Source organism: Arachis hypogaea, chromosome 6 (assembly GCF_003086295.3).
Source record: "Arachis hypogaea cultivar Tifrunner chromosome 6, arahy.Tifrunner.gnm2.J5K5, whole genome shotgun sequence".
NCBI classification, from domain to species: Eukaryota; Viridiplantae; Streptophyta; class Magnoliopsida; order Fabales; family Fabaceae; genus Arachis; species Arachis hypogaea.
The window spans coordinates 90,899,932-90,925,781 of record NC_092041.1 but is presented as its reverse complement, the minus strand read 5'-3'; the positions used below and the strand labels follow the sequence as shown (position 1 = coordinate 90,925,781).

Here is a 25,850-nt window from a genome sequence, read left to right as displayed (position 1 = left end):
GGGAGATAGAGCTATAGCTAGATCTAATAAGTAATAATAACTTTATTTTGCCATGATAGATACATGCATGTGAAACTCAAAAAAGCCAAAGATCTATTTTCATTTTACCTCTTTTAGGTACATGGATATGATGGACATGAGGGTATGTATATAACTATATACTTGCTTCCAATATCAGACTTGGGCATGAAGAGATTATTATATCTCACGGAACCAGCACTTTTAATTTCTTTCTCCCTTGTCTGATCTTTAAGCTTCTATTTAATATTATAATATAATATAGTAATATGTCACATGGAACTACCTCTTCTGCCAGTGGTATTAGTCCATAGTGAATTTGTGTAATATTTATATATGAATGACTATAGCTTTGGTATTTTCTTTCTTGTATCTCTGATCTGCTATGGACCCAAACACAAACTAATGTTTGCTTCCTTATATATCTTGATATGAATTCTCATTCAAGACTCATCAAATTCACCTGCAAGCTAAGCTAAGTAGTATCTAGACACACACAGACATCACATATATATAGCTATAACTTTAGAAGAATTCAAATCAATAACACATACATGTCTTAATTTTATGCATCTATCTTAATTATTAGAAGAATTATAATAGATGATATGCATGATTGAAGATTGTTCCGAGGGTTACCTGAAACTGTAGGTCGATCTCAGACGAGATCTTCTATACCAGTCGGCGCTGTAGAGTCCGACTTGATGATGGTGGCTGGTGCCGCCGTGTCCGACTTTGTTGGACTTGATGGTGGTACTGATCCTTTGTCACCGAAAGGTAATGGTACCTGCAAGGGACTCCGATGCTTAAGTTAGCAAGGGTATTAAGCAGATTTTTAGTAGAATCAGAGTATGAGTTATACTTGGGTGCTTCAGTGTATTTATAATGGTGTAGAGCGACCTTCTTAGATAAGATAAGTTAGTTATCTTTATCTTATCTTATCTTATCTTTGAGTGAGGTCATCTTGTCTTCAAAGGGAACCGCCCTTATCTCTATAGGCTTGGGTTGCCTTTGGATTTGGGTCGTGTTCCTCCATTTGGGCCCTTTTTGGGCTTTTCCTGGTGATTTGGCCGAGCTTTTTGAGGAGAGGTCGGATTGTCCTGACCTGAAGAGGTCGGTCGTCTTATCAGTAGAACATCCCTGATCGGACTGCTCGACACAGGGTATGAACAGTGCCCCTACTCGAGCTTGGTCTTTCTTTTGAGGTCGAGTCTTAGTGTTTAGGACTTCGATCCTTCTATGGTGAAGCCGAACTCGAGCATTTTGTCAACTTCTTCTTTGTAGAGTTTGTCCTTTGAATGCGGAACGTTTCCCTTTGAATTTTTATTCTTTCGTAAACGCGTGTTTCCTTGCTTTGGGAGTGCGCGAACGTTTAATAACCTCATTAATTCTTTTAATGCTCCGTTTCTTTGTCATTTTAAACTTTTTGCAAAAACGGTTTCTCCTCTCTGTTACTGTAACTTCTCCTTTTTCTTTCTCACTTTCTGTTTTGCCTGAAATTTACATTTTCGCGTTTCTCCCTGCGACACCGTTTGGTGTCTTGTTGGTGTTTTCTTTTGCTCTAAAAGGTGATTTTGGATTCCTTCTTTCCGTCTTCAATTTCTTTGAAGCTTCCTCTTTTTTCCAGGTTGGTTCTTCTTTTTGCTTCTTTATTTATTTCACCGCTTTGCATTCGATTCTTGGTGAAGTTTTGATTTTGCTTGAATGCATGTTGGGAAGCTTGAACCTTTTTGCGTCGTTATGCTCGATGGTTGCTGTGATGCATGTTTTTCTGGCTTTTTGGCCTTGTGTATGCTCCTGAGTGGGTTCTCTGAAGATTTTGCGTGTTTGTTTGTTAGTGTTCCTCTTAATGTTGTTACTGAGGCCTTCATGGACCTGTTTGCTTTCTCCAAAAGATTGCTCATTTTGATGACCTTTGCCATGCTGATAATGTTACTGATGGATTTTGTAGAAAGTAACAGATTTTTCTGGTGGCTCGTTTTGATTTTGAAAAGAAAGGTTTTGCGTCTTTGATGATTTCCACTTGGCATGTTTTGTTTGCTTGGTAGTTCTTTTGCTGAAAGTTTTGGGGTGTAGTTTCATAGCCCTTTCTGGAGTCTTCCTTACCATGTCTTTGCCTCCAAAGGATGCCCCTAGACCTTGGTGTGTGTCTTGGGGTTTTCCTTTTGCTGTTTGCATTTGCTCTGTGTCGTGTGTGTCCGAGTAGTTCTGATTTCACCCGAGCTATTTTTGGTTAGTAATCCATTTTCTTTTCTTGTTTGTAGGACTAGTTGGCCATGTCTCTTCGCAAAAATATTGTTGGGACGTCTTCTAAGGTTCCTGAGGGTATGTCCGACTGGATGGACTCCCTCGTGTTGATGTGTCTCTCTGTGGTAGATGCTGAGTTATGTGCAGAGATGAGAAAACGTCATAGGATTTGTAGTAACCGTGCCCAGAAGAAAGATCATGAGTTTGTAGCACCTGATTCTGATGAGAGGGTTTGTTTCCCGACCTTGGTTCAGGGGGAGCGTCCCTTCTTTTATGCCTATGACTATTTTTTCAACCGGCTGAACATTACTTTCCCTTTTACTTCTTTCGAGACTGATTTGTTGTGGTCGTGTAACGTTGCTCCATCCCAGCTCCATCCGAACTCTTGGGGTTTTATTAAGATCTTTCGGTTGCTCTGCCAAGAATTAGATGTCACACCTTCTCAAACTCTCTTTCTATATCTCTTTGTTCTGACCAAGCCTGGGACTACCAAAAAGAAAGCTTCTTGGGTTTCTTTCAGGTCTGCCCAAGGGCACAAAGTTTTTTCCATGTATGATGAGTCCTTTAGGGACTTTAAGAACTACTTTTTCAAGGTTCGAGCTGTTGAGGGAGCATGACCTTTTTTCTTAGAGGCGAATGGTGAACCTGTCTTCCCTTTGTGTTGGCAAAGAAATGTTGTAGTGTGTCGATACTCATGGGAGATGCTTGATGAGGTTGAGCAGGCCTTTGTAACTGTGTTGGAGGATATTTGGGAGGAACCTCCTCATCTTGATACAAAGAGATTTCTAGGGGACCATTTTCTTGTCCGAGCTGAGTTGGGTAGTGACCCTACTTTCTCTTACTTTGTTTTACTTTGTTTATTGCCTTTTACCACCAGCTTGTAACTTGTTTCTATGGTTGATTTTGTTTTTCAGAGATGGCCAAGAATAATGACTCCATGAGAGTGGTGGACGAAATTGTGATCATCAATATTGGCTCTTTGGTATATACACAAAAGCTATTGTGTCTCTTGGTTAAATTCACAACTCCGTTCAACTAACCAGCAAGTGTACTGGGTCGTCCAAGTAATAAACCTTACGTGAGTAAGGGTCGATCCCACAGAGATTGTTGGTATGAAGCAAGCTATGGTCACCTTGTAAATCTCAGTCAGACAGATTAAAATGGTTTATGGGTTTCGAAAATAAAGATAAAAGAATAGATTAAATAAAAGGATAGAAGACTTATGCAGATTCATTGGTGGGAATTTCAGATAAGCGAATGGAGATGCTGCATGGCTCAAGGACGCCTGCTCTCCTACTGCTTCTACTCAATCCTTCTTACTCCTTTCCATGGCAAGCTTTGTATAGGGGTTCACCATCAGCTGTGGTTACTTTCAATCCTCTCGGGAAAATGATCCTATGCGGTTGTCAGTCGCACGGCTAATCGTCTGGAGGCATCACCCATGGTTGATGGCTACATCTCATCCTCGCAGTGAAAACTAATGCTCACGCACTCTGTCACAGTACGGCTAATCACTGGTTGGTTCCCGCTCCTACTGGAATAGAATCCCTTGATTCTTTTGCGTCTGTCACTAACGCCCAGCAGGTTGCAAGTTTGAAGCACGTCACAGTCATTCATTACCGGAATCCTACTCGGAACACCACAGACAAGGTTAGACTTTCCGGATTCCCAGGATCCTACTCGGAATACCACAGACAAGGTGAGACTTTCCGGATCCTCATAAATGCCGCCATCTATCTAGCTTATACCACGAAGATTCTGTTGGGGAATCTAAGAGATACGCATTCAAGCTCTGTTGCATGTAGAACGGAAGTGGTTGTCAATCACGTGCGTTCATAAGTGAGAGAATAATGATCGTCACTTTCATCATTATATTCATCATGTTCTTGGGTACGAATGGATATCTTGGAATAAGAATAAGAGAGATTTGAATAAAAGATAATAGAATTTCATTAATACTTGAGGTACAGCAGAGCTCCACACCCTTAATCTATGGTGTGCAGAAACTCCACCGTTGAAAATACATAAGTGGAAGGTTCAGGCATGGCCGAATGGCCAGCCCCCTAAAACGTGATCAATGATCTCCTAAGATGAAGAATAAAACAAAACTGAGACCAAAGATGAAACGTGGTCAAAAGACGTCTAATACAATAGATAAATGTTCTATATATACTTAGACTAGCTCCTAGGGTTTACATGAGTAAGTAATTGATGCATAAATCCACTTCCGGGGCCCACTTGGTGTATGCTTGGGCTGAGCTTGATTAATCCACGAGCTGAGGCATTTTCTGGCGTTAAACTCCGAGTTATGACGTGTTTTGGGCGTTCAACTCCGGATCATGACGTTTTTCTGGCGTTTAACTCCAGACAGCAGCGTGTACTTGGCGTTCAACGCCAAGTTACGTCGTCAATCTTCGAATAAAGTATGGACTATTATATATTGCTGGAAAGATCTGGATGTCTACTTTCCAACGCCGTTGAGAGCGCGCCAATTGGAGTTCAGCAGCTCCAGAAAATCCATTTCGAGTGCAGGGAGGTCAGATTCCAACAGCATCAGCAGTCCTTTTGTCAGCCTTCTTCAGAGTTTTGCTCAAATCCCTTAATTTCAGTCAGAATTTACCTGAAATCACAGAAAAACACACAAACTCATAGTAAAGTCCAGAAATGTGAATTTAACATAAAAACTAATGAAAACATCCCTAAAAGTAGCTTAAACTTACTAAAAACTATATAAAAACAATGCCAAAAAGCGTATAAATTATCCGCTCATCACAACACCAAACTTAAATTGTTGCTTGTCCCCAAGCAACTGAAAATCAAATAGGATAAAAGAAGAGAATATACTATAAAGTCCAAAATATCAATGAATATTAATTTAATTAGATGAGCGGGACTTGTAGCTTTTTGCTTCTGAACAGTTTTGGCATCTCACTTTTTCCTTTGAAGTTTAGAGTGATTGGCTTCTCTAGGAACTTAGAATTTCGGATAGTGTTATTGACTTTCCTAGTTAAGCATGTTGATTCTTGAACACAGTTACTTATGAGTCTTGGCTGTGGCCCTAAGCACTTTGTCTTCCAGTATTACCACTGGATACACAAATGCCACAGACACATGACTGGGTGAACCTTTTCAGATTGTGACTCAGCTTTGCCAGAGTCCCCAGTTAGTGGTGTCCAGAGCTCTTAAGCACACTCTTTTGGATCACGACTTTAACCACTCAGTCTCAAGCTTTTCACTTGGACCTTCATGACACAAGCACATGGTTAGGGACAGCTTGATTTAGCCGCTTAGGCCTGGATTTAACTTCCTTGGGCCCTCCTATCCATTGATGCTCAAAGCCTTGGATCCTTGCTACCCTTGCCTTTTGGTTTTAAGGGCTATTGGCTTTTTCTGCTTGCTTTTTCTTTCTATTTTTTTTGCCATTTTTTTTTCGCACAAGCTTTTGCTTTTCACTGCTTTTTCTTGCTTCAAGAATCAATTCATGAATTTTTCAGTTCATCAATAACATTTCTCTTTGTTCATCATTCTTTCAAGAGCCAACAATTTTAACACTCATAAACAACAAGATCAAAAATATGTACTGTTCAAGCATTCATTCAGAAAACAAAAAGTATTGCCACCACATCAATATAATTAAATTAAATTCAAGGATAAATTCGAAATTCATGTACTTCTTGTTCTTTTGAATTAAAACATTTTTCATTTAAGAGAAGTGAAGGATTAATGGATTTTATTCATAGCTTTAAGGCATGGTTACATACTAATGATCATGAAGTAGAGACACAAAACATAGATAAACACAATACTAAAAACCGAAAACAGAAAGAAATAAAGAACAAGGAATGAATCCACCTCTTAGTGGCGTCTTCTTCTTGAAGAACCAACAATGTCCTTGAGCTCTTCTATGTCCCTTCCTTGCCTTTGTTGCTCCTCCCTCATTGCTCTTTGATCTTCTCTTATTTCTTGGAGAATGATGGAGTGCTCATGATGTTCCACCCTTAATTGTTCAACATTATGACTCAAATCTTCTAAAGAGGTATTGAGTTGCTCCCAATAGTTGTTGGGAAGAAAGTGCATTCCTTGAGGCAATTGTTGATGATGAACTTCCTCATGTTCTTCTTGAGGGCCGTGAGGCACTTCTCTTGTTTGCTCCATCCTTTTCTTGGTGATGGGCTTGTCTTCTTCAATGGAGACATCTCCATCTATGATAACTCCAGCTGAGTAACATAGATGGCAAATAAGATGAGGGAAGGCTAGCCGTGCCATGGGTGAGGACTTGTCGGCTATTTTGTAGAGTTCATTGGAGATGACCTCATGAACCTCTACTTCCTCTCCAATCATGATGCTATGGATCATGATGGCCCGATCCACAGTAACTTCAGATCGGTTGCTAGTAGGGATGATGGATCTTTGAATGAACTCCAACCATCCTCTAGCCACAGGCTTGAGATCCAGTCTTCTTAGTTGGACTGGCTTGCCTTTGGAGTCTATTCTCCATTGGGCGCCTTCCACACATATGTCCTTAAGGACTTGGTCCAACCTTTGATTAAAGTTGACCCTTCTTGTGTAGGGGCGTTCATCACTTTGCATCATAGGCAAGTGAAACGCCAACCTCACATTTTCCGGACTAAAATCTAAGTATTTCCCCCGAACCATTGTGATATAGTTCTTTGGGTTCGGGTTCATACTTTGATCATGGTTTCTAGTGATCCATGCATTGGCATAGAACTCTTGAACCATCAATATTCCGACTTGTTGCATGGGGTTGGTTATGACTTCCCAACCTCTTCTTTGGATTTTATGTCGGATTTCCGGATACTCATTCTTTTTGAGCTTGAAAGGGACCTCGGGGATCACCTTCTTCTTTGCCACAACATCATAGAAGTGGTCTTGATGGCTCTTGGAGATGAATCTCTCCTTCTCCCATGACTCGGAGGTGGAAGCTTTTGTCTTCCCTTTCCCTTTTCTTGAGGATACTCCGGTCTTAGGTGCCATTGATGGTGAATGAAAAAACAAAAAGCTTAGGCTTTTTCCACACCAAACTTAAAATTTTGCTCGCCCTCGAGCAAGAAAGAAAAGAAAAGAAAAGAAGAAGAAGAGAATAGAGGAGAGAGGGGAAGAAGGGGGTTCGGCTATGTGGGAGAAGAAGGGGTTTGTGTTGTGTGAAAATGAAGAAGAAAAGAAGGGTATTTATAGGGAGAGGGGAGGGTATGGGTTCGGCCAATTTGGGTGGGAATGGGTGGGAAAGTGAATTTGAATTTTATGGAGGTAGGTGGGGTTTATGGGGAAGAGAAGGTTGATGTGAATGGTGCATGGGGTAATTGGGAAGAGGAATTGAGTTGATTGGTGAAGGTTTTTGGGAAGAGTGACATGGGGAAGAGTGAAAATGAGAGTTAGATTAGGAGAGTGTGATTAGGATTAAAAGAAAAGGTAGGTGGGGATCCTGTGGGGTCCACAGATCCTGAGGTGGGGATCCTGTGGGGTCCACAGATCCTGAGGTGAAAAGAAATACCATTCCTTCACCATATAGGCATGTAAATTGCCTCCATGCATCATTCTGGCGTTCAAACGCCCATTGGTGCATGTTCTGGGCGTTAAACGCCCATGTAATGCATGTTTCTGGCGTTGAACGCCAGTTTCATGCTTGTTTCTGGCGTTCAGCGCCAGATTGTCCTCTGTGTGCACATCCTGGCGTTAAACGCCAGGTTGTTGCTTGTTTCTGGCGTTCAGCGCCAGAATGGTGCTCTGTTCTGGCGTTGAACGCCAGCCAGATGCATCTTACTGGCGTTGAACGCCAGTCTATGCTGCCTCCAGGGTGAAAATTTTTTTTCTTCTGTTTTTGACTCTGTTTTTAATTTTTTTGATTTTTTCGTGACTCCTCATGATCATGTACCTAATTAAACACAAAAATAACAAAGAAACAAAATAAAATAAAATTAGATAGATAAAATTGGGTTGCCTCCCAACAAGCGCTTCTTTAATGTCAATAGCTTGACAGTGGCTCTCATGGAGCCACAAGGTGATCAGGTCAATGTTAGTGTAGACCCAACACCAAACTTAGAGTTTGGATATGGGGTCTTAACACCAAACTTAGAGTTTGGTTGTGGCCTCACAACACCAAACTTAGAATTTGACTGTGTGGGCTCTTCTTGACTCTGAACTGTGAGAAGCTCTTCATGCTTACTCTCTTTTGTCACAGAGGGATGGCCATGTGCCTTAAACACAAGGTAGTCCCCATTCAATTGAAGGACTAACTCACCTCTGTTAACATCTATCACAGCTTCTGCTGTGGCTAGGAAAGGTCTTCCTAGGATGATGTATTCATCATCTTCCTTCCTAGTGTCTAGGATTATGAAATCAGTAGGGATGTAAAGGCCTTCAACCTTTACTAGTACGTCCTCTACTGTCCCATAAGCTTGTCTCAATGACTTATCTGCCAATTGTAATGAGAACAAGGCAGGTTGTACCTCAATGATCCCTAGCTTCTCCATTACAGAGAGTGGCATCAGATTTATCCCTGACCCCAGATCACATAGAGCTTTTTCAAAGCTCATGGTGCCAATGGTGCAAGGTATCAAGAACTTGCCAGGATCTTGTTTCTTTTGAGGTAGAGTTTTCTGAATCCAAGTATCTAGTTCACTAATGAGCAAGGGAGGTTTACTTTCCCAAGTCTCATTACCAAGCAGCTTGGCATTCAGCTTCATGATAGCTCCTAAGTATTGAGCAACTTGCTCTCCAGTCACATCTTCATCCTCTTCAGAGGATGAATAGTCTTCAGAGCTCATGAATGGCAAAAGGAGATTTAATGGAATCTCTATGGTCTCTAGATGGGCCTCAGATTCCTCTGGATCCTTAATAGGAAACTCCTTCTTGCTTGAAGGACGTCCCAGGAGGTCTTCCTCACTAGGATTTTCGTCCTCCTCCTCCCTAGTGCATTCGGCTGTTTTGATCAAATCAATGGCCTTGCACTCTCCTTTTGGATTCTCTTCTGTATTGCTTGGGAGAATACTGGGAGGAGTTTCAATAACTTTCTTACTCAGCTGGCCCACTTGTGCCTCCAAATTTCTAATGGAAGATCTGGTTTCATTCATGAAACTGAAAGTGGCCCTTGACAGATCAGAGACTATATTGGCTAAATTAGAGGTGTTTTGTTCAGAATTCTCTGTCTGTTGCTGAGAAGATGATGGATATGGCTTGCTATTGCCTAGCCTATTGCGTCCACCATTGTTAAAGCCTTGTTGAGGCTTTTGTTGATCCTTCCAAGAGAAATTTGGATGATTTCTCCATGATGGATTATAGGTGTTTCCATAAGGTTCACCCATGTAATTAACCTCTGCCATGGCAGGGTTCTCAGGATCATAAGCTTCTTCAGAAGCTGCCTCTCTAGTACTGTTGGATGCATGTTGCAGTCCATTCAGATTTTGAGAGATCATGTTGACCTGTTGAGTCAACACTTTGTTCTGAGCCAATATGGCATTCAGAGCATCAATTTCAAGAACTCCTTTCTTCTGAGGTATCCCATTATTCACGGAATTCCTCTCAGAGGTATACATGAACTGGTTGTTTGCAACCATGTCAATGAGTTCTTGAGCCTCTTCAGGCGTTTTCTTCAGGTGAATAGATCCACCTGCAGAATGGTCCAGTGACATTTTCGAAAATTCAGAGAGACCATAATAGAATATATCTAACATGGTCCATTCTGAAAACATGTCAGATGGACATCTTTTGGTCAACTGCTTGTATCTTTCCCAAGCTTCATAGAGGGATTCACCATCTTTTTGTTTGAAGGTTTGAACATCCACTCTCAGCTTGCTCAGCTTTTGAGGAGGAAAGAATTTATCCAAGAAGGCAGTGACCAGCTTATCCCAGGAGTCCAGGCTATCCTTAGGTTGTGAATCCAACCATATTCTAGCTCTGTCTCTTACAGCAAAAGGGAAAAGCATGAGTCTGTAGACTTCAGGATCAACTCCATTCATTTTTACAGTCTCACAGATCTGCAAGAACTCAGTTAAGAACTGATAAGGATCTTCAGATGGAAGTCCATAAAACTTGCAGTTTTGTTGCATCAAAGCAACTAATTGAGGCTTAAGCTCAAAGTTATTGGCTCCAATGGCAGGAATGGAGATGCTTCTTCCATCAAACTTGGATGTTGGTTTTGTGAAGTCACCAAGCATTCTCCTTGCATTATTATTATTATTATTATTTTCGGCTGCCATGTCCTTCTCTTGTTCGAAAATTTCTGAAAGGTTGTTTCTGGATTGTTGTAATTTAGCTTCTCTTAATTTTCTCTTCAGAGTCCTTTCAGGTTCTGGATCAACTTCAACAAGAGTGCCCTTTTCCCTGTTCCTGCTCATATGAAAGAGAAGAAAACAAGAAAAGAAAGAGGAATCCTCTATGTCACAGTATAGAGATTCCTTTATTTTAGTAGAAGAAGAAAGGGGTAGAAGAAAGAAGAAGGATGGATTCGGATTCTTAGATGAAGAGAGGTGAAGAGAAGTGTTAGTAATTAAATAATTAAATAGAATAAGGGAAGAGAAGAGAAATTTTCGAAAATAATTTTAAAAAAGGGGTTAGTGATTTTCGAAAATTAAAGATAAATGTAATTGAAATTAAAATTTAAAACAAAAAGAATTTTTGAAAAAGAGAGGGAGAATTTTCGAAAATTAGAGAGGGAAAAGTAGTTAGGTGGTTTTGAAAAAGATAAGAAACAAACAAAAAGTTAGTTAGTTGATTGAAAAAGATTTGAAATCAAAATTTTAAAAAAGATAAGAAGATAAGAAATTAGATAAGATGTTTTGAAATCAAATTTTGAAAAAGATAAATTTTTTTTTGAAAAGGATAAGATAAAAGATAAAAATATATATTTGAAAAAGATATTTTGAAAAAGATTTAATTTCAAAAATTACTTAACTAACAAGAAACTACAAGATAAGATTCTAGAATTTAAAGATTGAACCTTTCTTAACAAGAAAGTAACAAACTTCAAATTTTGAACTAATCACATTAATTGTTAGCTAAATTTTCGAAAATTTGATAAAAAGATAAGAAAAAGATTTTGAAAATATTTTGAAAAATAATTTTTGAAATTTTCGAAAATTATATAAAAAATGAAAAAGATATGATTTTTGAAAAAGATTTTGAAAAGATAAGATTTTTAAAATTGAAATTTTGACTTGACTTGTAAGAAACAACTAATTTTAAAAATTTTTGACCAAGTCAACCCAAAATTTCGAAAATTTGGAGGAAAATAAGGAAAAGATATTTTTTTGATTTTTTTGAATTTTTAAAGAAAAACACAAAAATGACCCAAAACATGAAAATTTTGGATCAAGACACAAGATGCATGCAAGAATGCTATGAATGTCAAGATGAACACCAAGAACACTTTGAAGATCATGATGAACATCAAGAACAAAATTTTGAAAAATTTTTGATGCAAAGAAAACATGCAAGACACCAAACTTAAAAATCTTTAATGGATGGAAAACATGAATGCAAAAATGCACATGAAAAACAACAAAAGACACAAAACAAGAAATCATCAAGATCAAACAAGAAGACTTGTCAAGAACAACTTGAAGATCATGAAGAACACTATGAATGAATGAGATTTTCGAAAAATGCAAGAAAAATTTTTAAAAGCATGCAATTGACACCAAACTTAAAAATTAACACAAGACTCAAACAAGAACACAAAATATTTTTGATTTTTATGATTTTCTAATTTTTTTGTATTTTTATTTTAATTTTTTCGAAAAACATAGTTTGGAAAAACGAAGAATAAAAAGAAAAATTTTTGAAAAAGATTTTTAAAAAAGAAAATTACCTAATCTGAGCAACAAGATGAACCGTCAGTTGTTCATACTCGAACAATCCCCGGCAACGGCGCCAAAAACCTGGTGGACGAAATTGTGATCATCAATATTGGCTCTTTGGTATATACACAAAAGCTATTGTGTCTCTTGGTTAAATTCACAACTCCGTTCAACTAACCAGCAAGTGTACTGGGTCGTCCAAGTAATAAACCTTACGTGAGTAAGGGTCGATCCCACAGAGATTGTTGGTATGAAGCAAGCTATGGTCACCTTGTAAATCTCAGTCAGGCAGATTAAAATGGTTTATGGGTTTCGAAAATAAAGATAAAAGAATAGATTAAATAAAAGGATAGAAGACTTATGCAGATTCATTGGTGGGAATTTCAGATAAGCGAATGGAGATGCTGCATGGCTCAAGGACGCCTGCTCTCCTACTGCTTCTACTCAATCCTTCTTACTCCTTTCCATGGCAAGCTTTGTATAGGGGTTCACCATCAGCTGTGGTTACTTTCAATCCTCTCGGGAAAATGATCCTATGCGGTTGTCAGTCGCACGGCTAATCGTCTGGAGGCATCACCCATGGTTGATGGCTACATCTCATCCTCGCAGTGAAAACTAATGCTCACGCACTCTGTCACAGTACGGCTAATCACTGGTTGGTTCCCGCTCCTACTGGAATAGAATCCCTTGATTCTTTTGCGTCTGTCACTAACGCCCAGCAGGTTGCAAGTTTGAAGCACGTCACAGTCATTCATTACCGGAATCCTACTCGGAACACCACAGACAAGGTTAGACTTTCCGGATTCCCAGGATCCTACTCGGAATACCACAGACAAGGTGAGACTTTCCGGATCCTCATAAATGCCGCCATCTATCTAGCTTATACCACGAAGATTCTGTTGGGGAATCTAAGAGATACGCATTCAAGCTCTGTTGCATGTAGAACGGAAGTGGTTGTCAATCACGTGCGTTCATAAGTGAGAGAATAATGATCGTCACTTTCATCATTATATTCATCATGTTCTTGGGTACGAATGGATATCTTGGAATAAGAATAAGAGAGATTTGAATAAAAGATAATAGAATTGCATTAATACTTGAGGTACAGCAGAGCTCCACACCCTTAATCTATGGTGTGCAGAAACTCCACCGTTGAAAATACATAAGTGGAAGGTTCAGGCATGGCCGAATGGCCAGCCCCCTAAAACGTGATCAATGATCTCCTAAGATGAAGAATAAAACAAAACTGAGACCAAAGATGAAACGTGGTCAAAAGACGTCTAATACAATAGATAAATGTTCTATATATACTTAGACTAGCTCCTAGGGTTTACATGAGTAAGTAATTGATGCATAAATCCACTTCCGGGGCCCACTTGGTGTATGCTTGGGCTGAGCTTGATTAATCCACGAGCTGAGGCATTTCCTGGCGTTAAACTCCGAGTTATGACGTGTTTTGGGCGTTCAACTCCGGATCATGACGTTTTTCTGGCGTTTAACTCCAGACAGCAGCGTGTACTTGGCGTTCAACGCCAAGTTACGTCGTCAATCTTCGAATAAAGTATGGACTATTATATATTGCTGGAAAGCTCTGGATGTCTACTTTCCAACGCCGTTGAGAGCGCGCCAATTGGAGTTCAGCAGCTCCAGAAAATCCATTTCGAGTGCAGGGAGGTCAGATTCCAACAGCATCAGCAGTCCTTTTGTCAGCCTTCTTCAGAGTTTTGCTCAAATCCCTTAATTTCAGTCAGAATTTACCTGAAATCACAGAAAAACACACAAACTCATAGTAAAGTCCAGAAATGTGAATTTAACATAAAAACTAATGAAAACATCCCTAAAAGTAGCTTAAACTTACTAAAAACTATATAAAAACAATGCCAAAAAGCGTATAAATTATCCGCTCATCACAACACCAAACTTAAATTGTTGCTTGTCCCCAAGCAACTGAAAATCAAATAGGATAAAAGAAGAGAATATACTATAAAGTCCAAAATATCAATGAATATTAATTTAATTAGATGAGCGGGACTTGTAGCTTTTTGCTTCTGAACAGTTTTGGCATCTCACTTTTTCCTTTGAAGTTTAGAGTGATTGGCTTCTCTAGGAACTTAGAATTTCGGATAGTGTTATTGACTTTCCTAGTTAAGCATGTTGATTCTTGAACACAGTTACTTATGAGTCTTGGCTGTGGCCCTAAGCACTTTGTCTTCCAGTATTACCACTGGATACACAAATGCCACAGACACATGACTGGGTGAACCTTTTCAGATTGTGACTCAGCTTTGCCAGAGTCCCCAGTTAGTGGTGTCCAGAGCTCTTAAGCACACTCTTTTGGATCACGACTTTAACCACTCAGTCTCAAGCTTTTCACTTGGACCTTCATGACACAAGCACATGGTTAGGGACAGCTTGATTTAGCCGCTTAGGCCTGGATTTAACTTCCTTGGGCCCTCCTATCCATTGATGCTCAAAGCCTTGGATCCTTGCTACCCTTGCCTTTTGGTTTTAAGGGCTATTGGCTTTTTCTGCTTGCTTTTTCTTTCTATTTTTTTTGCCATTTTTTTTTCGCACAAGCTTTTGCTTTTCACTGCTTTTTCTTGCTTCAAGAATCAATTCATGAATTTTTCAGTTCATCAATAACATTTCTCTTTGTTCATCATTCTTTCAAGAGCCAACAATTTTAACACTCATAAACAACAAGATCAAAAATATGCACTGTTCAAGCATTCATTCAGAAAACAAAAAGTATTGCCACCACATCAATATAATTAAATTAAATTCAAGGATAAATTCGAAATTCATGTACTAGATCCGATTAAGGGCTTGAAGGAGGAGCTCAAGGTAAAAGTGGCCCGACTGGAGAAAGAGTTGGAGGGTGAAAGGACTAGATCTATTGCTTTGGCGGCTTCTGCACAGTTGGCTGAGGATACGGCGTTGAAGCATAAGGATAGCTACGTCGCCACTTATAAGGAGATGATAGGTCTTAGAGGGGAGTCAGAGTCTGCCCGAGCTGATTACGCCGAGCTCCAGGGTCATCTTGTAGGCAGTGTAACTGCTGCTTATGAGAATCTGAAGGACCAAGTTCGAGTTCTTGCACCCGAGCTTGACCTCACTCTTTTCAGCTTGGACAACATTGTAAAAGATGGTAAGCTTGTCCCAGATGACCCTGATGATGATGAAGTCGACCCTCCTCCTGTTCCTTCGACTAAAGCCTCCGTCGTGCCACCTTCTTCAACTCCGGCAGCTGAAGTCATTCAACCTGAATCTGATCCTGATGTCCAGATCCTGAACCGGGATGATGGGATGCTAGATGCGGTGCCTCTTTAGACTCGCACTCCTTCACCCTGGGATGCTGCTACTGGGAAATCTTTGGATTCTCTATAATTATTTTTGATGTATTGTATATAGCCCGACCTGTGGGCTTTAAACTCTTTTGTTTTGTGGTTGGTGGTCTTGACTTCTGGGTATTTTAGTTGCTTTTTTAGCAACCTTATTTTGAAAAAACAAAGGTAGTTTTTCAAGCCTCTTGGGGTCAACTTCGGGTGATCTCTTGAGTTTTAACATTGTTTCTTTTTGTGATATGCTTGTCTGCATCTTTCTGAAAACTTAGGGAATCTTGAGAGTATTGGAGCCTTGTTGTTCGATCTTTTTTGATTTCCTTTGCGTTTTGTTTTCTGTCTAGCTTTGTGCAACTAGTCTTTTTTGCATTCTCTGATGTGGTGCTTGTAGTTTGATTTCCTTGAGGTCATGGCTTTTTGGGTCCGGTTTGGGTCCTTTATAACGCCTGCCTTCTGTTGTCCGACTTCTTTTTGAAGCTATTTCTAGTAATCCATTTTTCTTGGACCTTGGTCAGGTTTCTTTTATGGATTATTTTTTATAACTTTTTAGCTTGGCTTTGGGCCGACTTCTTTATGTCGGTCCCTTCTAAGTTATTTCTAGTAATCCATTTTCTTGGACCTTGGTCAGGTCTCTTCTATGAATTACTTTTTATAACTTTTTAGTGGCTTGGGCCGACTTCTTCATGTCGATCCCTTCTAAGTTATTTCTAGTAATCCATTTTCTTGGACCTTGGTCAGGTCTCTTTTATGGATTACTTTTTATAACTTTTTAGTTGCTTGGGCCGACTTCTTCATGTCGGTCCCTTCTAAGTTATTTCTAGTAATCCATTTTCTTGGACCTTGGTCAGGTCTCTTTTATGGATTACTTTTTATAACTTTTTAGTGGCTTGGGCCGACTTCTTCATGTCGGTCCCTTCTAAGTTATTTCTAGTAATCCATTTTCTTGGACCTTGGTCAGGTCTCTTTTATGGATTACTTTTTATAACTTTTTAGTGGCTTAGGCCGACTTCTTCATGTCGGTCCCTTCTAAGTTATTTCTAGTAATCCACTTTTCAGGGCTGGCCAGACCTTTTTTTAGGGATTGACTTTTTATAACTTTGGTTATTGTGTTGACTGGTCCGACTTCTTTACGTCGGTCCGTCTTTAAGTTATTTTTAGCAACCTATTTTTATTAAGACCTCGTCATGTCCTTTCTATGGATCACTTTCTATAACTTCTTGCATTATTCTGTTTTTGTCACTTTTCATCTTGCCAATTTTGTAGAAATTGAATTTGATCCTCGCTTAGTCGACCTTTGATGAATTCGATTTTTCATCTTCATTGGTCCCTATCGTGATCGAACAATGAGTTTGGTTTCACTTTGGCCGATCTGTAGCTTTATAATCGGGCGATGAATTTTTGCGTTTTAAATTAATTCGTCTTGATAAAGGATTAGTAGAAAATCTGAAAAAGCTTCATTCAAGATAGAAAATATGCAAATATATACATGTGGACGTTTGTCCTCCTAAGTCGAGCAGTTTGTAGATATTGGCTTGGTGCCTCATTAAAAAACCTTTTTAGGAAAAAGAGTGCACCTTGTCCTAAGATCTTTATTATTTTTAACTATAATACATTCTTAGGTTGTAGGCGTGCCATGACCTTGGTAGCTCTTGCCCTTCGAGTTCGAACAACCTGTAGTAGCCCTTTCCAAGTACTTCTATGACTCGGTAAGGTCTTTTCCAGTTTGCTGCCAGCTTTCCTTCTCCAGGTCGAGTTGTTCCGATGTCATTTCGAATTAGAATGAGGTCGTTCTCGGTGAAACTTCACGGCACTACCTTTTGGTTGTATCTTGAAGCCATTCGTCATTTTAGTGCCTCTTCCCTGATCCGAGCTCTTTCTCGGATTTCTGGGAGTAGGCTGAGTTCCTCCCTTTGAAGTTGGAAGTTGGCCTCTTCGCTGTAATGAATCACTCTGGGCGATCCTTCTTCAACTTCTACTAGGATCATTGCCTCCATTTTGTAAGCTAATCGGAAGGGTGATTCCCCTGTGGCGTAGTGCGGAGTTGTTCGATACGCCCATAGGACTTGTCGGAGTTCTTCAGCCCAAGCTCCTTTTGCGTTCTATAGTCTTCGTTTTAGCCTGGCTAGTATGACTTTATTGGCAGCTTCTGCTTGTCCATTAGCCTGGGGTGTTCTACGGATGTAAATTGGTGCTTTATTTGCAAGTTGGCTACCAACTTTCTAAAGCCCGCGTCGGTGAATTGAGTGCCATTGTCTGTGGTGATGGAGTGAGGAATCCCAAACCTTGTGACAATGTTCCTGTATAGAAATTTCCGACTTCTTTGGGCAGTGGCATTGGCTAAAGGCTCTGCTTCAATCCATTTTGTGAAATAGTCTACCCCTACAATGAGGAACTTGACATGTCCTAATCCTTGAGGAAAAGGTCCTAGGAGGTCGAGCCCCCATTTTGCGAATGGCCAGGATGAGGTCACGCTGATGAGTTCCTCTGGCGGGGCGATATGAAAGTTAGCATGTTTCTGACATGGTGGACATTTCTTCACGAATTCCATTGCTTCTTTTTGTAAAGTTGGCCAATAGAATCCGGTTCGGAGTACTTTTTTGGTAAGAGCCTGTGCTCCGAGGTGGTTACCACAGATGCCACTGTGTACTTCTTCTAAAACTTCTTTTGTGTTGGAAGTCGGCACACATTTTAACAGTAGCATTGAAATCCCTCTTTTGTATAGAGTATTGTTTATGATGGTGTAGTATTGTGCCTCCCATTTTAACCTCTTTGCTTTCTTCTTATCTGTAGGGAATGTTTCTGTTTTGTGGTAGTTAATTATGGAAGTCATCCATCCTTGATCCAGACCTGTTATAGCTAGGACCTTTTCTTCTTCCGAGATTGACGGGTTCTGCAACATTTCCTGGATGAGGCTTCTATTGTTGCCCCCTGGTTTGGTGCTGGCTAGTTTTGAGAGTGCATTAGCTCGAGCATTCTGTTCCCGAGGTATGTGGCGGACCTCATATTCTCCGATTTGTCTGAGCTGTTCCTTGGTTTTGTCCAAGTACTTTTTCATGGTGGGATCCTTGGCTTGGTAGTTCCCTATTATTTGTGAGATGACTACCTATGAATCGCTGAAGATGATAACCTTTTGAGCTCCAATCTCCTTAGCCAGCTTCAAATTAGCTAGTAGTGCCTCATATTCAGCTTGGTTGTTTGAAGCAGGGAACCCGAATTTGAGTAAAAGTTCGATTTGTGTTCCCTAATCACTTTCTATTATCACGCCTGTGCCACTTCTAGTTTTGTTTGAGGAGCCGTCTACGTAGAGATTCCATTCTGTAGGGATTTCTGGGGTGTCTGTAAATTCTGCAATGAAGTCGACTAGATATTGTGATTTGATGGCTATCCGAGATTCATATTGAAGGTCGAATTCAGACAACTCGACTGCCCATTACAAAATTCTGCCTGCTAATCCGTTTTCTGCAAAATCCCTTTTATGGGTTGGTTGGTCCGAACTCTAATGATGTGAGCTTGGAAATAGGGACGGAGTCGTCGACATGTTAGTATGAGAGCATAGGCGAATTTTTCTATTTTTTGGTAGTTCAGCTCGGATCCTTGTAATGCTTTGCTAATGAAGTATACAGGTTGTTGCCTGATGAGCGGATAATTTATACGCTTTTTGACATTGTTTTTGGGTAATTTTTAGTAGGATCTAGCTACTTTTAGGGATGTTTTCATTAGTTTTTATGCTAAATTCACATTTCTGGACTTTACTATGAGTTTGTGTGTTTTTCTATAATTTCAGGTATTTTCTGGCTGAAATTGAGGGACCTGAGCAAAACTCTGATAAAAAGGCTGACAAAGGACTGCCGATGCTGTTGGATTCTAACCTTCCTACACTCGAAATGGATTTTCAGGAGCTACAAAAGTCCAAATGGCGCGATCTCAACGGCGTTGGAAAGTAGATATCCAGAGCTTTCCAGCAATATATAATAGTCCATACTTTATTTGAGAATAGACGACGTAAACTGGCGCTCAACGCTAGTTCCATGCTGCATTCTGGAGTCAAACGCCAGAAACACGTCACAAACCAGAGTTTAACGCCAAAAACACGTTACAACTTGGCGTTCAACTCCAAAAGAAGCCTCTGCACGTGTAAAGCTCAAGCTCAGCCCAAGCACACACTAAGTTGGCCCCGGAAGTAGATTTCTGCATCAATTACTTACTTCTGTAAATCCTAGTAGCTAGTCTAGTATAAATAAGACATTTTATTATCGTATTAGACAACCTGGATTGTATTTTTGATCCTGTGATCACGTTTTGGGGCTGGCCATTCGGCCATGCCTGAACCTTCATCACTTATGTATTTTCAACGGTGGAGTTTCTACACACCATAGATTAAGGGTGTGGAGCTCTGCTGTACCTCAAGTTTTAATGCAATTACTACTATTTTCTATTCAATTCAGTTTATTCCTGTTCTAAGATATTCGTTGCACTTCACCATGATGAATGTGATGATCCGTGACACTCATCATCATTCTCACCTATGAACGCGTGACTGACAACCACTTCCGTTCTACCTTAGACCGGGCCCATATCTCTTGGATTCCTCAATCAGAATCTTCGTGGTATAAGCTAGAATTGATGGCGGCATTCATGTAAATCCGGAAAGTCTAAACCTTGTCTGTGGTATTCCGAGTAGGATTCAGGGATTGAATGACTGTGACGAGCTTCAAACTCGTGATTGTTGGGCGTGATGACAAACGCAATAGAATCAACGGATTCTATTCCGACATGATCGAGAACCGACATATGATTAGCCGTGCCGTGACAGAGCATTTGGACCTTTTTCACTTAGAGGATGGGATGTAGCCATTGACAACGGTGATGCCCTACATACATCTTGCCATGGAAAGGAGTAAAAAGGATTGGATGAAGGCAGTAGGAAAGCAGAGATTCAAAAGGAGCACAACATCTTCATACGCCTATCTAAAATTTTCACTAATGATTTACATAAGTATTTCTATCTTTATTTTCTGTTTATTTATTATTATTATTCGAAAACTCCATAATCATTTATTATCCGCCTAACTGAGATTTACAAGATGACCATAGCTTGCTTCATACTAACAATCTCCGTGGGATCGACCCTTACTCACGTAAGGTTTATTACTTGGATGACCCAGTGCACTTGCTGGTTAGTTGTGCAAAGTTGTGAAGTTATGTTTGGACCATGGTATCATGCACCAAGTTTTTGGTGTCATTACCAGGGAGAGAACGAACATGAATGCCATTATCAGAAATCACAATTTTGCCTACCATTGCCCACTGTCGTCTTCTCAAACAGTGCTGAGGCTACTGCCCGACTTCCTACTGCGAGGTATAATATTAGTGGTTCTCCTTCCCGTGGCCGAGTTAGGATAGGTGGCTGTCCCAGGAATCTTTTGAAATCTTGGAAGGTCCGCTCACACTTCGTTGTTCATTCAAACCTCTTTCCCTTCCTTAGAATGGCATAGAAGGGGAGAGATCTTATTGCTGATCCAGCTAGAAATCTGGACAAGGCTGCTAACCTTCCATTGAGTTATTGTACTTCTTTGACACAAGTCGGCCTCTTCATGTCGAGTATGGCCCGGCATTTATTCGGATTTGCCTCGATTCCTCTTTGTGTGAGTATAAAACCTAAGAATTTTCTAGCTTCTACTGTGAAGGTGCATTTTGCAGGATTAAGTTGCATGCCATGCCTTCTTATAGTGTCGAATACTTGGGTGAGGTCAGACAGCAACGTCTTTTCACTTTGTGTCTTTATTAACATGTCATCCACATATACTTCCATGATTTTTCTGGTGTGATCCGTAAAGACCTTATTCATTAATCTCTGATAAGTAGCTCCCGCGTTTTTAAGTCCAAAAGGCATGACGATGTAGCAGTAGTTTGCTTTTGGGTTTAAGAATGAGGTTTTTTCTTGGTCGGGTGGATACATCGGGATTTGATTGTATCCCAAATATACGTCCATAAACGAAAGGTATTTATATCCGGAGGAGGCATCCACCAGAGCGTCGATACTTGGGAGTGGATAAGGATCTTTTGGGCAGGCTTTGTTGAGATTAGTGTAGTCGGTGCACATCTGCCACTTCCCATTTGATTTTTTCACTAAGACAATGTTAGCTAGCCATAGTGGGTACTTGACTTCTCTTATGAATCCTGCCTCCAGTAGAGCTTGTACCTGCTCTTCCACAGCTTGGAATCGTTTTGGTCTGAGCTTTTCTACGTTTCTGTTGGACTGGCCGAGATCCTGGGTAGACTGATAGCTTGTGGCATATTAACTTAGGGTCTATGCCTGGCATGTCTGCAGCCTTCCATGCAAAGAGGTCGACATTATCTTGTAAGAACTGTACGAGTGATTCTTTTATGTCTCCTTTTAGGATTGTACCAATATTGGTTGTTTTGTCCAGGATATCTCTGATCTGGACTTTTTCTACTTCACCTTCGGGTTGTGGGGCGGAGTTCTTCCCGCCTCTGAGCTCCACCGAGTTTGATTGTGTGGAATTCTTCTCCATTGTCTCTGAGGTTTAAACTTTCGTTGTAGCAGCGGTGCGCCGTCTTCTAGTCTGCTTTTATCGTAGCTATTCCTTCTGTAGTTGAGAACTTCATGCATAGATGTGGAGTCGAGACTACTGCACCGAGCTGATTCATTGTTGTCCGACCTATTAAGGCATTGTAGGCTGAAGTCGACCACGATGTAGTCTATCTTGAGTGTTCTTGACTGGTTTCCTTTTCCAAAGGTCGTGTGTAGTGAGATGTATCCAAGTGGTTGAACTGGGGTGTCTCCCAGTCCGAATAGGCTGTTCGGATATGCTCTGAGTTCTTTTTCTTCTAGACCGAGTTTGTCGAAGATAGTTTTGAATAAGATGACGGCGGAGCTTCCTTGGTCTATCAGTATGCGGTAGAGATTTGCATTTGCCAATACGATAGTGATGACCATAGGATCGTCGTGTCCTGAGATGATTTCGGATGCGTCCTTTTTGGTAAAAGTAATTGTGGGGATGTCGGGTGTTTCCTCTCTTCCCTCGACATGATATACTTCTTTAAGATATCTTTTGCGAGATGATTTGTAGATCCCGCCTCCCGCAAATCCTCCGTGTATCATGTGGACGTGTCTCTCGGGTGTACGAGGTGGTCGTTCTGCCTGTCCGACATCTTCATCCCTTCTTCTTTTTATGGGATCGTCTGCTTGGCTCGCCAAATACCGATCTAATTTTCCTTACAAGTTTTTCTATAATATTTTTTAGGTCTAAACATTCGTTGGTGGAATGTCCAAAGATTCAATGATATTCATAATATTCTGCCCGGTTTCCTCCTCCTTTTTTGCTTTTGAGTGGTCGAACTGGAGGTATCTTTTCAGTATGGCATACTTCTCGGTAGACATCCACAAGGGATACCCGAAGAGGGGTATAATTGTGGTATTTTTTTATCTTTTTCCCATATCGATCTTCTTTTTTCTTGGATTCTTTGTCCTTATCTCAGGAGGAGTAGGAGAATCCGGATTTTGAGATCTCTCCTAGTCGAGAGTTTTCCTCCATGTTGATATACTTCGCTGCTTGTTCTTGTACCTCATTTAGAGATGCGGGATGTTTTTTCGATATGGATTGGTTAAAAGGCCCTTCTCGTAGGCCATTGATGAGGCCCATGATGGCCGCTTCTGTGGGCAGACTTTGTATGTCTAGACATGCCTTGTTCAATATTTCCATGTAGCTGCGGAGACTTTCCCGATCTCCTTATTTGATTCCTAATAGACTTGGGGCGTGCTTGATTTTGTCTTTCTGGATAGAGAATCTGGCTAGAAACTTTTTGGCTAGGTCGTCGAAACTTGAGATGGACCTAGGGGGTAGATTGTCGAACCATGTTCGTCATTTTTGTTAAGGTAGTCGGGAAGGCTTTGCACTGAGTTGCATCTGATGTGTCGGTGAGATACATTCTGCTTCGAAAGTTACTGAGATGATGGCTGGGATCTGATGTGCCATCATATAGAGTCATGTCGGGAGGTTTGTAGTTTTTTGGGATTTTGGTCTTCATGATTTCTTTGGTGAATGGGTCTTGGTCCTTGCAGGAGTTATCTTCATGACTAGATTGCGGAGCTTTGGTTTTTAGGTTGGCTTCCAGTTTTAGGAGTTTGTCCTCCAATTCCCGGCGTCGCCTTATCTCCCTTTGTAGGTCCTTCCCCGCTTCTTGCTGATGTTGGACTTCTTCCTCAAATTGTTTTAAACGATCTTGAAGCGTCTCAAGGGCTCCTGGGTTTGGTGAATTCTTGTCTCTGTTAGGTTGCGGGATATCTTTCGGTGTAGTGTCTGCATTTTTGTGCGGCGTTCTATCTTCGAGATCCGAATCGTGGTCGTTGTCATGGTCGTCCGCCATGGTGGTGGGATGACTTTCAGGTTCCCCGGCAACGGCGCCAATGTTCCGAGGGTTACCTGAAACTGTAGGTCAATCTCGGACGAGATCTTCTGTACCAGTCGGCGCTGTAGAGTCTGACTTGATGATGGTGGCTGGTGCCGCCATGTCCAACTTTGTTGCACTTGGTGGTGGTGCTGATCCTTTGTCACCGAAGGGTAGGGGTGGCAAGCGGGGAAGCCCGCCCCGCCCCGCCCCGCCCCGCCAGAAGCCCGCCCCGCCCCGCCTAGTGAGGCGGTCCTAGAATCCTAGCCCGCCCCGCCTAACTGCGGGCTGGCGGGCTGGCGGGCTAAGCCCGCCAAAGCTCCTCTTTTTTTTTTTTTTTTTACTATTAACTACTAAGTAATTATATAATTTTACAATCATATTAATAAATTTATAATTTCTAATGGCATAAAAAATTATATTTTTTATATTCACAAACATTAAAGTCTTTGTAATTATAAATATCTAATAAATATAATTATAAACCAAATTTTCATTCAAAATATAAGTATAAATATTCTCTCCAAAGCAAAATAAATATAATCCAAAACATAATTATAAATATTGTCTCTAAAATAACATAAACATAATTCAAAACACTCAATTTTTATCTTCATACTCTTGTAAGTTAGGTTGGGGGAAGTTAAGTTTTGGCAAAAAAATTGCAAAAATACCCCCTCACTAATAAAAACCTTAGCCCGGCGGGGAAGCCCGCCCCGCCCCGCCAAAGCCCGCCAAAACCAGCGGTTTAAGCGGTGCGGGTTAGGCGGGCTTTTGCTTTTCGGCGGTCCCAATTTTCCAGCCCAGCCCGCCTTTTTTGGCGGGTTACACGGGCCGGCCCGGCGGGTTTAGGCCCGTTTGCCACCCCTACCGAAGGGTGGTGGTACCTGCAAGGGACTCCGATGCTTAAGTTAGCAAGGGTATTAAGTAGGTTTTTAGTAGAATCAAAGTATGAGTTATACCTGGGTGCTCCAATGTATTTATAATGGTGTAGAGCGACCTTCTTAGATAAGATAAGTTAGTTATCTTTATCTTATCTTATCTTATCTTATCTTTGAGTGAGGTCATCTTGTCTTCAAGGGAACCGCCCTTATCTCTATAGGCTTGGGCTGCCTTTGGATTTAGATCGTGTTCCTCCATTTGAGCCCTTTTTGGGGCTTTTCCTGGTGATTTGGCCGAGCTCTTTGAGGAGAGGTCGGATTGTCCTGACCTGAAGAGGTCAGTCGTCTTATCAGTAGAACATTCCAGATCGGACTACTTGACCCAGAGTATGAATAAAGATTCATCAAAGTAAACAATAATGTGTACTACAAATTCACTTGGATTGCTTTAGTAGTATTGAAGGATTTGCATTATATGTGTGAGGTAGTATATATAATTTTTAAATACATAAATAAATTTTCAAATGAAGAGATTATATTTTTATAATTATGTTATTAGCTTTAAATATTTTATGGTGTTTATATGTATATAACTACATATCTTTAATTAATTTAGTTGAAATTTTGTTAATTCTTTCCCTACTCTTTCTATTTTTTGCGTTTTTTGCTGGGTTTTTCTTGTATATATTGCACTTGTAAAACCGGAAGGAGTTTCGGTATGGACATGATACGATAATTGATGGTATGATCAAAGATGGCCTTTGGAATGTTTATAATGACTTTGGCATGGGAGTTTGTGCAGATCAGCATGTCATAACAAGAGATGAGCAGGTTGTGTAATATATTTCATGATATGTTTATATATTTTTTTATTATATCGATTTGAGAAGGTTTACCTTGCCAAATGACATTACACTATCTCTTGGAATATATTATTTCAACTCATTGAAAACCTTAGTTGAATCAAGTATTCATCTTGCTATTCTTTTTTTCTATGTATATCTGTTAGGACTCGTATGCCATTCAAAGCTTCGAGAGAGGAATAGCTGTTCAAAATGCTGGACATTTTTCTTGGGAGATAATTCTGGTGTGATTTCTAACTGCACTGAACGGTTGATAAATTTAACTGATATAAC

The 25,850-nt window shown here is 40.4% G+C and overlaps 1 protein-coding gene and 1 non-coding gene across 18 annotated transcripts in view; both read left to right on the top strand.

The window, feature by feature from the left end:
• LOC112696912 (uncharacterized) overlaps positions 1-25,850 on the top strand; it is a 32,717-nt gene that overhangs the window by 6,447 nt on the left and 420 nt on the right. For 8 of the 17 annotated variants that reach the window (XR_011862461.1, XR_011862457.1, XR_011862455.1 and 5 more), the window contains 2 exons: positions 25,423-25,545; positions 25,724-25,801. Coding sequence is in view for 2 of the 17 variants with exons in the window: in XM_072197280.1 (XP_072053381.1) it covers positions 25,724-25,801 (78 nt within the window). In the remaining 15 variants the exon portion in view is untranslated. Of the gene's footprint in view, positions 1-3,179; positions 7,450-19,205; positions 19,862-25,422; positions 25,546-25,723; positions 25,802-25,850 lie in introns of those variants that run through there. The other 9 variants (XR_011862462.1, XR_011862460.1, XR_011862456.1 and 6 more) reach the window with 3 other exon arrangements.
• LOC112700033 (small nucleolar RNA R71) lies at positions 9,973-10,076 on the top strand. The gene has a single exon (XR_003152958.1). It is a non-coding gene; the product is annotated as a small nucleolar RNA R71 (small nucleolar RNA).